The following is a 15,653-nucleotide window of genomic DNA, read 5'->3' as shown; positions in this document are numbered from 1 at the left end:
TGTGAAAGTGGGCAGCTCACTCTCACCTCATCCCCATCTCACAGGGAAAAGAGGGTCCTAGTTATTTAATACACGAGGTGCTGCCATCGGATCGTAGCTGGTGTGTGGCCCAGTCATTACTCTTTCAATCAGCATGCACCTCACATGGCGTCAACCAGTCAGCCAAGAATTTCACTGTGTGTGTTAACTGGGTTCAATTTTGTGAAATGGCTTATTCTCCTATGCAGGAGGGCGGGTTGACTGATTTTTTGGGGAAAAACCTCAGTGATGACAGATTGTTAATCTGATTATGTCTTTCTCTGTGAAAGAGGAAGGAGCAAGAACATCCCCCTTCCAAGTAGAAGATAATAGGTCAGAAGTCTACATATCTCTGTTTGTTTCTGATTGGATTTAACTTTTATTCATACATACATATACACATACATAGACATGTATGTATATACACAGATACATATATTTACATAATATACATGTGTGTATGTATCTATGTGTATACACACATACAATACACATACATAAACATCTATATCTATATGTACAAATACATATTCTTCACAGACAATTTAAAAGTCCAGGAGGAGAATGTGGCAGTGAACAGGCTGAGGGAGTAGGGTGCGCATGGGCAGGAAAAAAGATAAAAAAAAAAAAAAAGAAGATGCAGGAGGTAAGACATGATTTTAAATGTTTGCATGGGGAGACTGGTACGTCAGGGCAAATAAATTATGAATGAGCCCAGTCAGCAACAGGCTCCATTCCTGCCCATCTCTCTCTGTTTCATCTTTTTCCCCCTTCCCATTGAGTTCTAACAACTCTGATAAATAGGTGTTTTAGTCACCATTTTCAGATGAGGAAACCAAAGACATTTTATACTGGAGTCACAGGATTTAGGGGAAAGCGAAGGTCTCCAATGATATTCCTGAGAAAGATCTGCCGCTCAGTCCCACATCCGGTTATGAGACGTGAATTAGAGCCTGTGACACAAAACTCACACCAAACAGGGCAGTAGCAAAGGTCAGATTCATTTCTTAGACTCAAAATACTTACCTTTTGAAAACTTAAGTACCGTTAGTTCCTGTTTTCTGCTTTCCTGTGCAATCACAGCATCAGTGCTAAACAAATGGCTCTTTGTCTTCAGTGCTCTCATATAAAAAAAAAAAATCACACAGAGACTCTGAAAGCACTTGATGCTCAAGGAACACATAACATTAGTCTGACTCTAGATGATAATAAATATTTGGCTGTTTTGCCTCAACCACATGCTTAAGAAGTGTGACGTTTGCAAGGGCATGCTCCAAAGTCATATTGACTGTGTTTATTTTTGGCAACAGTGGAGCAATCTTGGTTTATTCCTTTTCTCAATCTTTATCCTAGACAAGTTTTCGTTGGAAAATGCTTGTTTATCTTTTTTCGGATTTCCACAAATCATGGCCATTCAAATTTGAGAGCAAATGGACTTTGAGCTCACAATTATAAGTTGAGTCTATATTCAAGGGAATTCTGGGAGTAATGAGAGATCTTTTATAGGCAGAATGACCTAACAGAAGTGTAATTTGCAGACCCTGATTTTTGACAGTGTGTTTTGTGCAGATTGTGGGAGACTAGCACTGGTGTTGGGGAGGGACTGATGCCAGCGACACTGAACTCTACCTTGCCAGGTGCTTGACAAAAGAAGTCAACCTGGAGAGAAAAGGCTAGACCCAATACAAAATTGAAGAAAGAATCACTATAATTTAACTGCTAAGAGGGCTTATGAACAAAGCATAAGAAAAATATCCAAATCAAAGTAGTTAAATCCAAGAAACTGAGCACAGTAGATTTAGAACTAAGTACAAAATGCAAGTGATATTTCCAATGGCAGTTCGGCCCTAAAAGTAGAAATGTAATGACAGGAGAAGAGTGCCATTAATTATGATGCTGAGGAAAGGCTGCTTGCTTGGGGCGATGACATGAAGAACAAGTCCTTCATGGTTTCCAGGTGTGGCGGAGGGGAAAGACATAGTCATTCCGTGTTTTTACTGAGCCTAGTTCTTATTCACACTGTCTTTTTTCTAATGCAATATTTTAAAATACAGAGACTAATATAACAAGGACCCACTCAGCTCTCTCTAATACTGTTTTAAAGGATTAAAATATTACAGAAGCAGCTGAAGTTCCCTGGACACCCCTCTTTTTTCTCCAGCCTCCAGAGAGCATCTCTATCCTGAATTTGGTGTTTTTATTTCCTTCTTTATTTTTATGGCATGCATACATGTGTATGTGTGCGTATGTATATGAATATATATATATGTTCATGAGATACATAGCATTACCTTACAAATTACTAAGCTTTACATAACACTTATTTTATTTTTTTAAAGATTATTTATTTGAGAGCGGGAGAGAGCGTGCACAAGCAGGAGGAGGGGCAGAGAAAGAGGGAGAAGCAGACTCCCCGCTGAGTAGGGAGCCCGACACGGGGCTCGATCCCAGGACCCCCAGATCATGACCTGAGCTGAAGGCAGACCACTTAACAGACTGGATTTAGTGAAGACTATTCTGCTCAAATTAAATTCACATTTGACCTGAGAATGAAAAGTGAATAGGTTTGACTTATTTCCAACCTCAGTGACTTTACATTGATAAGTCTGTTGCTTCTCAAACAAACAGCTGAGCCTTCAGCAAATGAGGAAAACCATTTGGAGTCACAGAGTAAATTATTGATGGAAGTAGCAATAACTTCAGGAAATGTTTGCTTTGAGGCTAAAACTCAAGTCTGTGTAATCAGTCCATGGGACAAGTAACATTTTTTCTCCTAACTAGGGTATTTCTTTAGACTCCTAAACTAATGAAAGTTTTGAAAGCTATTCTAGGAATTTAGATTATATCTCAGAGTTTCCAAAAAATGGCAGTTTTCATCTCCCCTTTATTTCATTCTTTAAGATACATGTTTTCCAAACTAGAGTCAATTTACTTTTCTCCCTTGTTGATGAACATCTCTATTGTATGCAAGTAATAAAGTTAGTGTCCCAGTAATAGCTTGAAAGGAGAATACTGACCAAAAGGTCATGTTACAGCTTAAAAAAAAATATTCTCAGGTGGAACCTATCAGTTAATTAACTAAGTCTTAGGTCTATCCCTAACCCACTTCCACATACTGTACCCTGAAGGTAAAGAAAAAGAAAACTAATCCTTGGATGGAGGCACTTTGGCTCAAAGCCTGTGGAGCAAGAGAGAAATATGTGTCCGCATCATTAACATGAGTCAGGGATGTCTGATGGCTTTGTTAGACCTATAATTGCCAATTAATCGAAAGACCTTACTTTGTTCTACAAACCAAAAATCCAGCCAACCAACCAGTCACCCAAATAGAGTTCTGAAATCTGTGGCTTTGTAAAAAAGTTAGGTGTTGGTTTAATTTGTGAAACTCCATATTTATACACTAATGAACATTATTCTGCCTGCTCAGAGCATAGACAGTATGTTAGGTATCTGCTGAGTATTTTTTGAAACTTAAGGTGTGGTCATCCATTTCCAGTTTTGACGTTAAGGCCACAGAGCCACAAGATGTAGATGAAGGAGACCTAGTGTGAAAAACAAGGACATCTGTGTTCTTCCACCAAGTTACCTGAGAATGCAGGGGAGTGGCACAGTTCTCTGGACCCAGTGTTGTCATCGGTAAAGCAAGGGTGTGGATGGACTATCTAGTTGTTAAGAGCAACCCCAGTTTCAAGGAAATAAAAAATGGGGGATGGATACCTCTGATTTGTATGCACAGAAATACTCCGATGTTTGGCAAGACCAAACACTTGCCTTTGGTGAGCTGCTTTCTCACTTAGGGTAAGCAGCACATGTTCACAACACCAATTATGACTAGGATTCTGGCTAAGTCATTGCACTTGGAGCGCATGCTTTACATTATGCAGAGAAAGGAAGAGACAACAGCGCGAGTCTTAGGTGCCCTCTTGCCTCAGCAGAGAGGAGGAGCTGCAATGGAGGTGGGCAGCTGTCAGAGTCAGTGCACTGATTTTGTGGTCATGTAATGAGAGCGAGCGAGCTGTGGAGGAAAGTTACTCACAATAAAAAAAAAAGTTTCATTTTAATTTTTGTGTTAAAATAAAGAGGCGATATTCTGTAGTGAGAAGCATGGTCTCTGGAATGAGCCTTCCTGGATTCAGATACCAAATTCACCACTTGCTACCTGTGTTTTTAGGCAAGTTACCTAAGTCCCCTGTCTTTACCTGCAAGACGGAGGCGACAGTGGCATCTGCCCCATATGGTTTTCCTAAAATGTAGATGAGCTCCTACATACAAAACTCTCAATGATGGTACCGCGCATAAAGGAAGTGCTCAAGAAATGCTGGCTATTGTTGTTTTCTAAAAATAAATAGGTGGTCCTCAAAGAAATCCCAGTGAGTAGGAATACTGTTCGCTTTGTAAGGAAGACTTGCCAGTAAGCTTGAAATCACAATTGCTTCACTTCAAAAGTTTGTGGAAGTGAGTATGTCGGATATAATAGAGACACCCCTTTGAAGGGTTTTAGAAGTCCATTTGTACTTGGCTGAAGAAGTGATAAAATATGAGTATGTTTAGGTTGCAGCTTTGTTCATACCGTAGCAAAGTCATCAGCTCTGGGTTTCTAGTAGAGAAACAGGAATTTAATCTACTTTCTGCTTTGAGGTAAAAGGGTGGGCTTATGTCTTTTAAAGGATCAATATAATAAAGTCTATACTAATTGATTTCAAAATATATTCTCATTTATAATAATTCCACTTGTAATAATTTGCAAGATATGGTGGCATGGTTTATATTAAATCTTAAATTTTATGGACGGAAAGATAATAAGCCCTACTTCACTTCTCTTCATGTATTTGAGAGGAAATGAGTTAATCCTTGTTTGTGTTTAGATGATGGAACCGTTAAAATGAGAAATGTCTCCAAAGTAATGAATCCCATTTCATAATTAAAGGTATATATGCTAAATTCTTGTGCTCTATACATTAGTTTTTTTTTTCTTTTTTTCTTTTAAAGATTTTATTTATTTATTTGAGAGAGAGAATGAGATAGAGAGCATGAGAAGGGGGAGGGTCAGAGAGAGAGGCAGACTCCCTGCTGAGCAGGGAGCCCAACATGGGTCTCGATCCCGGGACTCCAGGATCATGACCTGAGCCGAAGGCAGTCGCTTAACCAACTGAGCCACCCAGGCGCCCTCTATACATTAGTTTTACACTCAATAACAATATTTTTCTTTATGTATACTACTCCAGAGTTGACTCTCTTTGATTCCAAATTACTACTATGTTGATCATTTAAAAAATTGCATTAGCAGGAGCGCCTGGGTGACTCAGCACGTTAAGCATCTGCCTTCAGCTCAGGTCCTGATCTCGGAGTCCTGGGATCCAGCCCCGCCTCGGACTCCCTGCTAAGTTGGGGAGCCTGCTTCTCCCTCTCCCTGCTGCTCCCCCTGCTTGTGCTCTCTCTCTCTCTGTCAAATAAATAAAATCTTTTTAAAAAATGCATTAGCAGTATTTGGCATGTCTTCCCCCTTTCTTATTTATATTTTTGCAGGGTTCCTAGAAATCGTTGATAACGTTATTAGATTATGGACTCTTTTGGTTAAAATAAACTTTAAAATAAATAAAGGGAGTACCTATACCTTTAATAAAAATTCAGATGTCAATTTAGGAGCTGTTCTTTGCAAAACACTATGTTTGCTATCAGAAACACAAAGATAAATAAGACTCTGTTTTACCTACTTGGAACTCACAAGCAAGTCAGAGGTTTGTGGCTGCAATCAAAGATAAGGTAGAGGGGTAGAGAACACACCATCAGAGAGAGACTTAAGTGCTTTCACTGTTGCACCATTCAGAAAAGGTGGATTCATAGACTAACTAGCATTTGACATTAACCCTGAAGGAGGAATAGTATTTCAGCTGGTAGAGAGGATGATTGGCTAAGATGGAGAATGGCCCCCTGGTTACTGTTGACTTCAGCTGACAAGCTCTGTATTATTTCAGCTGCCCTGGTATTGAATAAAAGCACCAGTGCAGTCCTTCCCTATGTCCAGTTTTGCAGGCAGCCAATTTCTATTCATCAGGACAGAGACTATTCTCATTATGTGGTGTCCATTAATGTCCCTTGGGTTAAAAAACACTATTTTAGCTGAGTACATTGTCTTCAGTTTTCAAGAGTATACAGTTGGGGAAGAGGTAGTATACCCTCATGGTGAAGAGCTGGGACACTAACCAGCCTGCCTGGTTTCCAGTCTTGGCTCTCTCCCTTACTAGCTATGTGACCTTCAGCAATTTAGTAAACCACTCTGTACTTGTTTCCTCAGCTAAAAAAAGGGAGAAGGGGGCATGGTGATAAGAGTATCTATTTTGTTGTTTAGAATAGTTTCACTAAATGACTTCCTATTTGTAAAGTGCTTAGAAAGCTCCCAGAACTGGGCGCCTGGGTGGCTCAGTCGTTAAGCGTCTGCCTGCAGCTCAGGTCATGGTCCCAGGGTCCTGGGATTGAGCCCCGCATCAGGCTCCCTGCTCCGCGGGAAGCCTGCTTCTCCCTCTCCCACTCCCCCTGCTTGTGTTTCCTCTCTCGCTGTGTCTCTCTCTGTCAAATAAATAAATAGATAGATAGATAGATAGATAGATAGATAGATAGATAGATAGATAGATAGGAAGAAAGCTCCCGGAATAGAGGAAGTACTCCATAATTGTTGAAAGCAAAATGGAGCACTGGGTGTTGGACGCAAACAATGAATCATGGAACACTACATCAAAAACTACTGATGTACTGTATGGTGATTAACATAATAAAGTAAAAAAAGAAAAGAAAAGAAAGGAAAATGGTCCCATCTGCCTGCCTTGCTCTGTCTAAGATGGTGTGCTGAATTGAGGTCCTGGGCTGCTTTGGATGTTCATCCTCCTATAGCTGAGGATCCTGGTGCCGTTTGTGACACCGGGCAGGAAGACACAAGATGTCAACGCTCTGATTCCCTACTTTTATGGCACATTTTATTAGTCTTGATTTTAACAAAGAACCCTTTCAGCCTTGTTGTATAAGAACAATAAACCAGATTCAGTGGGTGGTAGTTTTTACTAGCTTTCCATTCTAATTTTCAGGTTTGATGGATATAAAAGGTTTCCATGTCCAAACAAATGTAGTGGAACACATTGACTTCTCAGGGCGAAAAAAAGTGCACTGTAATTCTGTGGAATTTGCAGGGGGCCTTAGAGTCTGTGCTGCTGGTGTCCGGGTTTTGCCACTTAGCAACAGTGTAGTAACCCCGCCTTGGGTGAGCTAATCCCTAGGCTTCTGTTTCCAAGTAGATACACTTGCAGAGTCTCCTCAGGAGTCTTCCTGGCATTCTGTGGTGCTTCTGAGCATCCTCCACTGACAGCTGAGGATCCAGCTTTTTGGTTCTGCTAACCAGCCTGACACTTACTTTCTGTTTTCCAGCCTCTAAAATGGGGCGGCAGGGTGGAGGGTGTTTCTCACTCTTTTCTGTGGCCTTGGGAACTGATGCTTCACAAAATTCCTCTTCTGTCTGTTTAGTGCTACATTCGTGCAAGGCACAGAGGTCATTTATTTTTACCATCTTTACCCAGACTTAAAGTTTTTAAGAAAACCTTCTGTATGCTAAGGGAAATAAGTCAATCAGAGAAAGACATGTATCATATGACCTCACTGATACGAGGAATTCTTAATCTCAGGAAACAAACTGAGGGTTGCTGGAGTGGGGGGGGGCAGGGAGGGTGATAGACATTGGGGAGGGTATGAGCTATGATGAGTGCTGTGAATTGTGCAAGACTGTTGAATCACAGGTCTGTACCTCTGAAACAAATAATACAATATATGTTAAAAAAAAAAAAAAGAAGAAGATAGCAGGAAGGGAAAAATGAAGGGGGGGAATCGGAGGGGGAGACAAACCATGAGAGACTATGGACTCTGAGAAACAAACAGGGTTCTAGAGGGGAGGAGGGTGGGGGGATGGGTTAGCCTGGTGATGGGTATTAAAGAGGGCATGTTCTGCATGGAGCACTGGGTGTTAAACGCAAACAATGAGTCATGGAACACTACATCAAAAACTAATGATGTAATGTATGGTGACATAACATAATAAAATAAAATTAAAAAAAAAAAGAAAACCTTCCTAACTATATTTCTATTATTACCATAACAACAGTGTCTTTTGAAATGTCTCTGTACGAATAAGTTTAATGCTTCCCTTCTCCATCCCCTCCTTTCATTAGTATAAGCTAAGGATTTATCCCCTGGTTATTGTTAAATATTTTATATTAATTACATTGTCCCTGAAGGGCGATAGCATTTAATTTGGCCATGAAATTTAAGGCAGTTATTTATGTTGCTAACCCTAGTCCTTTTATTCCAAAATTAAGCTTTTTGAATTCTTAATTTTTATTTGTATTTTGATGGGTTGGAATTAAGCTAAGGAATATTTTAGTAAAGGTTAATAAGCACTGTATTTTCAGAACTTTGGACTATGCGAGACTGCTTTTCCTATTCCTTCACAAGTGAAAGGCAGTTTGGCTGGCAGTGGCTAGCTCTGATTGAGTCTTCTCTTTCTTTTGTAGGTTAGTAATACAGAGGAGAAATTTAAGACCAATTGGACATTTGTTTCTTTAATGGTGACTTACTTTCATTTGATTTTTGTGTTGACTTGTTTTTGCTTTTATGCCTGGTACTGAAGATTTTTTCTTTTTTTTATTTTAACCCAAGGATTCAAAACTTTTGTCAGAATGCGGCTTTGAATTGATATTATTTGGAATACAATTTAGTCCTCTTTTATTCTGTTCAGATTTTGTTTTTTTACTGTCTTTGATTATTCTATTTCAGTTCTGCAGTAGTGTTTTCTCAGAAACAACTATAATTAGACTTGATTTTTCTGGTCCTTCAGATCTAGTCTTCTTTCATCTATTGGTTCTTTTCTCTGGTCATATGGGGGTGTTTGTCTTCTACATCAATGATTTAATTTTACATGGTACACATCTCCATTTTTCTCTCTCCCCCCATGTGGGTAATATTCTGTCACTTCATTTTTAGAACCATTGTACTGCTTCTTTATTTCACTTAGATTCTCTTTTTATCATACCCAGTAGTCCTTTATTGATTATGGCTTTCTACTTTGGCCTTTAAGGGACATGTCTTCTTGTATCGTACTAACAATGCCAAATACTTTTCTAAAAATTACATCTGGTTCCTCTAGGGAGTTGTTTTTAGGAGACAGGTCTTTGTTTGACTCTTTAGCATGCTCTTTTCTTTCCATATTTATGCACTACTTCTTGGTAGACCTATGTTAACATTTAGCTCTTATTTTCATTCCTGAATTTGGCAATATCCATTTAGACCCGCTCACAGAGAGGGTGTGTGGATTGCCCTGGGTCCCACCCTCTCTCTGTCGTCCTCTTGTTTGCTTAGTAAAAGTCCTCTTTTAGATCTCAGACCTTGTAGCAGTTGACGTTTGCAGGCCCTGGCCTATTTTCAGTGGTCTAGAAGAGTTTCATATAAAGCAGCAATTGCTAATGCCTTGTTCTTCATACTCTTTATATGGATTATTTAACGACTCCAACACCCAGAATATATGCCACCATAAATCATCTTGTCTCTAAATCTGCTTTTCTGCAACTGAAACCCCAGGGAGCTACATATTTCCCTTTCTCCCCACTTACCTTTTAAAAGTAGCAGTCACTAAATGATAGGGTGGGGGGACTCTCCTCCTGCCCCAAAAAGCCTCATTCATGATGGAGAACAGGTTTCTGACCATACAGATTGTTGCATTTGTATCCGAGATAGTAGAAAGCAGAGAAAGGGAGATACGCTAAGATTTTCCTACTTCCTTCAGGACTCATAGCTTGCTTTTCTCTGCCTTGAATTACATTTTAAAAATCTAATTTTATTGTTTGTTTTCTGCTGTAAAATTCTCTGATTCTTGCAGTAGGTTGAAGGTTATATATGTATCTATTTTGTGGTTGCATGCACTTTTATTTACCTCTTGTTTTATAGGTATTTTAGTGGGAAGTTGGTGGAGGCTATCCATCAGGAGACTGTAGCTAGACACAATTTAAAACTGTAACTTATATGAAACTACACAAATAAAAAAAGTTATGCATGTGGCAGAATGCTTGAAAATTTTGCTTCCTGCAGATATTTTGTGGAAATAAACTCTGTCTTGTAATTATTCATCGCAAATTGTTATTCAAATGATGGAGGCATTGGTGTCCTGTATTAGAACCTAGATCTTAGGAAAACTGGGTCAATTTAGTGAGGGAATAAAATGTAGGTACATTAAGTGATTATAAGAATTCCAATGACTTCCATAAAGTTTTTATTATACATAAAAATTGCCTGATCACTGACTACTAACAGAGGAGTTTTAGAGCTGAAACAGCTGTTATAAATCTTTTAATCTGGGAGTTGCAAATTCACTTGCCTTCAGAGGCCAGAAAAGTGACTTGCATATGCGTGAAGTAGGTTGGTTTCATACGTTGGGAAGTGGAGATTACTTGTGCCACCAAATCCTTGGGTTGTAATATCAAAAGAGTATACTATAAACCTGCTCTCCCATTATAGAGATGAAAACTGAGGTCAAAGAATAATAGATTTGCCCAAAGTTAGGAGATTCTGTGTGTTTGAATCAGAACCAGCTACGTAGTTGCAGTGCTCAGTGCAAAATAAAATGTGGGGTCTCCTGTTCAACAGTTACGAAGAATTTCAAGATAGTGCCAGCAAAACATTAAAACCAAGCATGGGACCCTGTGGTTGTCACTTCTGGTTCCTGGTCTTCAGTTCTGATCTAGAATTTATACATCCAGAAGGAAACATACAGACAACTCTTTTTTTTTTTAATATTTTTTTATATACAGACAACTCTTATCCACAACCACCAAAAATCAGTAACGGAGAAGTGGTTAAAATTAAGTCCTTGACTTTGATGCTGCAGTAAGTGAACCACCTTTACTTACAAGAGGGCTTTTCTTTATCATTTGCAAGTTTTCGTTGAATTATTATACTGCTTCCATCCGTTTTTATCGTTTCTTCCTGAATTCAGGTTTTATGAATTATTAGTTGAAGATTCTCAACCCTGAAGTTCAAAGCTCTTCTCTAAATGTTAGTTCTGGTTTGAATTCCAGGATGTTTGAAAGGTGAATCAGCCCAGGAATGAAATTCCGAGGGATACTTGTGTCTGCTATTGGGCCTTACTCAGCTCTCAGAGGCCCCCCACCATTATTCTTTTCCTCTTACCTTCAGAAGCTGTCATTTTTTCCAGAATATTTTGTCTAAAATTTGAATCATCTCCTAAAATCACCTATCCCTCCCTTCCCTCCCCCCCTTTTTTTACCTTATTTGAAAATATTACATGGCTTGCAAACACATAATTTGCCTCCTGACAGATTTAAGTTGACTAGCCCCTTTCTCCCTTGTGTTCATTTATAACTTGTACCCCATAGAACTACTAACAGCATAACCTCAGAAATGCTAATTAGTGAAACTTTAAAGGCATAGCTATTCACACCCAGAAAATATAAGAAGTAAAATTGGGAATTGAGTACTAGGGTAAACCATATATACATATAATATGTAATTTATATAAAGTCTTTTTACAAAGTCTTATGTATATATTTTTAAAGTTTCAGGTACTTCACCACTAAATATTTCACTGTAAATCCCCTAAAAACAAGGACATTCTCCTACATAGACTGTAATACAGTTCTCCCACTCAATAAATTTAACATTTAAATAACACTGATGTCTAATTTAAGATTCATATTTAATGTGTTCCATTGTCCCAGTAATTTTTGATACTGTAAAAAAAAATCTAATCTATTATCTGTTTATTATCTATGAAGGCCATTTTATAAAATCTTTAATTTTGATATCAAATGCATGAATTTTCTTCCTAAGTTGAGGTCTTGAAGGTCTTATTTTGAAGTTTTTGGCTATCCCCAAATTGCAAAGATCTCTTCCAGCAATTTCCTCTGTTAGCTTTACAGTTTCACCTTTCAAATTTAGGTCCTATATCTAAGTGCGGTTCATCTTTAGGGTAAAAAGTAGGGCTTCAACTTTTTTTTCCTCCTGCAAACATCACCATTGTCCACATAAAGTCTTATATTTTAAGACTTAAACATTGAATCATTGAAAATTGAAAGAGAACCAAAAATGTTTTTCCTCACTAAAAAAATGAAAGTCTAACAGCTAGATGTACGGTTTGGGGTGGTGTAAGGTTGTCATTAACAGTCGTATATCAGGTGGATGACTTAGATTCCAAGTGGGTTCCTTTACAAACATCCACAAAGATGTCGATAAGTATTTGTTAAAAGATGAAGGAAAAAATCTTACCTGACTTAAAAATACTAAGGCTTTTATTTTTTAAACAAGTATGAACTTCAGTTAACTTATTTACTTAATATCTGAATTAGACAAGGAATTCAAAGCAATCTTACGTACCTTTGTATTGTTGAACTGTATTCCTTCATGAGCGATTAATAAGAGGAAATGCATATGTTGGAGAGAGAAGATGAACAGATGGGCAAATACAGTAACTGGAAGAAAATTTGTTATGAATTATTAATATTTAAGATTTTGCAATAAACCATGCCCATGTGTTTAGCTAACACTGAAATTGCCCATTAAACTTAATCCCTAGTTGGAGTGGTGGGGCCCGGGGTGGGGGGTGGGGGGGTTGGCAAATTTAATGGACTTCTTTTCACTCACATGTTTCAGAATACTATGCTGTGAATACATAAACTGGATGTCATAGAATGTTTTTTTAAACTTCTACAGGTGGAGATTTTCATTTTCCCTTTATGTATTTACCTATGGAGTCCGGTTCCTAAAAAAGGTAGGATCTGCCAAGTTACTTTATATAATTCTTATGTAACTGTAAGCCTATATCTCATTTTTTCTGTGCGACAGAGTAGTATTTTAAATCATTGTAACAGGCTTCCGAAGAATATTTGTGCATTTTTCTTTGACTTACAAAAATATTTGTAGTTTATCCTTTATAGTAAATATTTTTTAGGTATATACCAAAAATACCTTTGAAAATAATTTGTTTTGCCAGTGAAAGATGTTACAAGTCCTCTGACCACTGTAGTTGTTGCTTATTACTTATGGCCATTAGGAACATTTTAAAATCCATCTGATGCTTTGAAAGAAGTGAAGAGTTTCCACGTCATACAATTGAAAAAATCAGTTGTTGCAATGTGTGTTATCACTATAATCTTCACCAACAAGAATTATGTTTTAGTGTCTTGCAAAGCTATTAACACGGCAACACCAGCTGCTGCTGGACAATGGAGTTCCTTTCCTAGATTGTGTTTCCCCTACTACTCTTTTGCTATTCCTGCATAAACTGAGGCACCTTTATCTGTGAAAGTAATTCTTCAAGGCTGCCATAACCTTCTTCCTGGTTATTTCAATACTGAATGCTACTACTAATGAGTTAGGCTGCTTAAGTTCAAGTCTTAGGAAGACTGAGCTTCTCTTAGTCATGCACGTACTAATACTGATTTGGCAGAAGGTTGGAAATGATTTTTTAAAAAGTTTATAGTATTAAGCTTTAAAGTGAAATCTATGTTATCTTTGTTTAGTAGAAAATTTTTTCCAAAGTAAGGCATTGTGCCAAGTGTCATGTCTTACTGGTAAATTTTCATGTAAATATTGATGTGAAAATTTGCAAATGCGTTTTCAAAGTCTGAGTTATAAGATGCTATCTGCCTGTGGCAAATTCTATTATAAATAGTGGTTGTTTCCCAATGTCATATTTGCCTAGAGGGATTATTCTTTTTACCTGTTGTCTTTTCCTTTAGTAACTACACTTATTTTTCACTTAATTAAGGCTATCTGGCCCAGAGACCCCTTGAATAGATTTAAAAGAATGAACCTCATTCTTAAGGCTGAGTATGAACAAATTCTCAACTGGGGTACATAAATGTGGTAGAAACTGCCTTTTTTGGAACCCTACTGTTACAGTTTTCAAATTTACTTACTTGGAAAGAATGACTTACAATGTGCTTACAACGTCATTACCTTGGAATAGGAAATAGCTTTGGATGGAATTTCAGCTGACAAGGGAAAGTTGTGTTTCATGGGAATGGCCAGTTGCTAACTGAGGTCAAAGTTTGGAATTCATGTTGGGTTCTGTGGGTGAAGGGCTTTGACGGTTAAGAGAGATGGTGAGAGCCAGGAGCACTTTTTTTTTTGCCCTTCTGTGGGATATGGTCTCTTTTAGCCCTTCTACATCAAGCCTGGCCATCTGTCATCAGAGCAGGAAACACTTTGACACTTAGCTCTGCTTCTCTCTGTCCAACAGACTGAAGGGAACAAGAATAGCTTTTATCCTTCAGTCCTCAGTGGCTGTGTAGAAGGCAGTAAGAGGGCCTGTCAGTGGAATGTTTGCTTGGAAGTTGCTTTTCCTTAAATTATCCTGGTTTCCTTTCTTTTCTTTTCTTTTTTTTTTTTTGGACTTTATTTTTAGAGAGAGATTGAGAGTAGGGAGAGGGGCAAAGAGAGAATCTCAAGCAGACTCCGAGCGGAGTGCAGAGCCAGACGTGGGACTCACGACCCTGAGATCAGGACCTGAGCCGAAACCAAGAGTCGGAGGCTTAACTGACTGAGCCGCTCAGGCTCCCCTATCCTGGTTCCCTTTCATACTGCATCTGGTTACGACAAATGCTTTAAAAATGAGAAGAGAGTGTCGCCTGGGTGGTTAAGTGTCTGCCTTTGGCTCAGGTCATGATCCCAGAGTCCTGGGATCAAGCCCCGTTTCTGGCTCCTGGCTCGGCGGGGAGCCTGCTTCTCCCTCTCCTTCTGCCTCTCCCCTGCTCATGCTCTCTCTCTGTATCTCTGTGTCTCAAATGAATAAATAAAATCCTAAAAAAATAAAAATGAGAAGAGAACTAGATGTTTTTCTTCTTGTCAGATCGTTCACATTTGGGGTTTCTTCCTCTAATACTAAGAAGCTCTCAGTTTTGGTTGAGTCTGTAGTTTGATGTTAGTCATCGTGTGTGATAGAAAAGTGCACACAGAATCCATGGGACTAAAGCAGCTGTGGAGGACTTCATAAGCCATCTTGTCCAACCCTCTTATTTCACAGCTGGAGAAGCAGAAATCCTGAGAGGGTAGGTAGCATTTCAGGGGTCACACAGTTAGTTTATTAAAAGCTGAATCTGAAATGAAACATGCACGGCTGTCTCTTAATCCAGTACTTCTCCACTCCACCAGCCTGCCCTAACTTCAGCATGATTTCCAAATGACTTCCTTCTTTGGTTAAGTTAGCTAACTTGACCTCATGTAGTCATTGTTACCATTTATAGAACCTTAAATACTTTAATGGATATTTAAAATATATTTTCTATTAACTTGCTTGGAATGGACAGTGTGTTTGCCCATCTAACCCAAGAGGAAAAAATGTATATTGTCAACATCAGAAATAATCAAAACAAGGTAATTCGAATTTTCACAACACTCTTAAGTGTTTTTAATAAAATAACAAGGCAGTGAACCGATTTTAAGAGGTGAGAGGCCACAGCTGCTTCTTACAGCATTAAAAATGTTTATTCTTACGTGGGCTGTTAGAAAAATGCCTGAGCAGCTTGCACTGTACAGCTTTTTTCTGACTTTAGGTCAAATGAACCTGATGCATGTCATCTCCTAGG

At 38.5% G+C, this 15,653-nt stretch overlaps 1 protein-coding gene across 4 annotated transcripts in view; it reads left to right on the top strand.

The window, feature by feature from the left end:
- CERS6 (ceramide synthase 6) overlaps positions 1–15,653 on the top strand; it is a 311,203-nt gene that overhangs the window by 156,412 nt on the left and 139,138 nt on the right. For all 4 annotated transcript variants that reach the window (XM_035007836.1, XM_035007837.1, XM_035007838.1 and 1 more), the window contains exon 4: positions 12,778–12,835. In XM_035007836.1, the coding sequence (XP_034863727.1) occupies positions 12,778–12,835 (58 nt within the window). The remainder of the gene's footprint in view (positions 1–12,777; positions 12,836–15,653) is intronic.

This window comes from Mirounga leonina, unplaced genomic scaffold (assembly GCF_011800145.1).
Source record: "Mirounga leonina isolate KUSES-001 unplaced genomic scaffold, KU_Mleo_1.0 Mir_151, whole genome shotgun sequence".
Classification (NCBI taxonomy): Eukaryota; Metazoa; Chordata; class Mammalia; order Carnivora; family Phocidae; genus Mirounga; species Mirounga leonina.
This window is presented reverse-complemented; position numbering and strand designations above follow the sequence as displayed.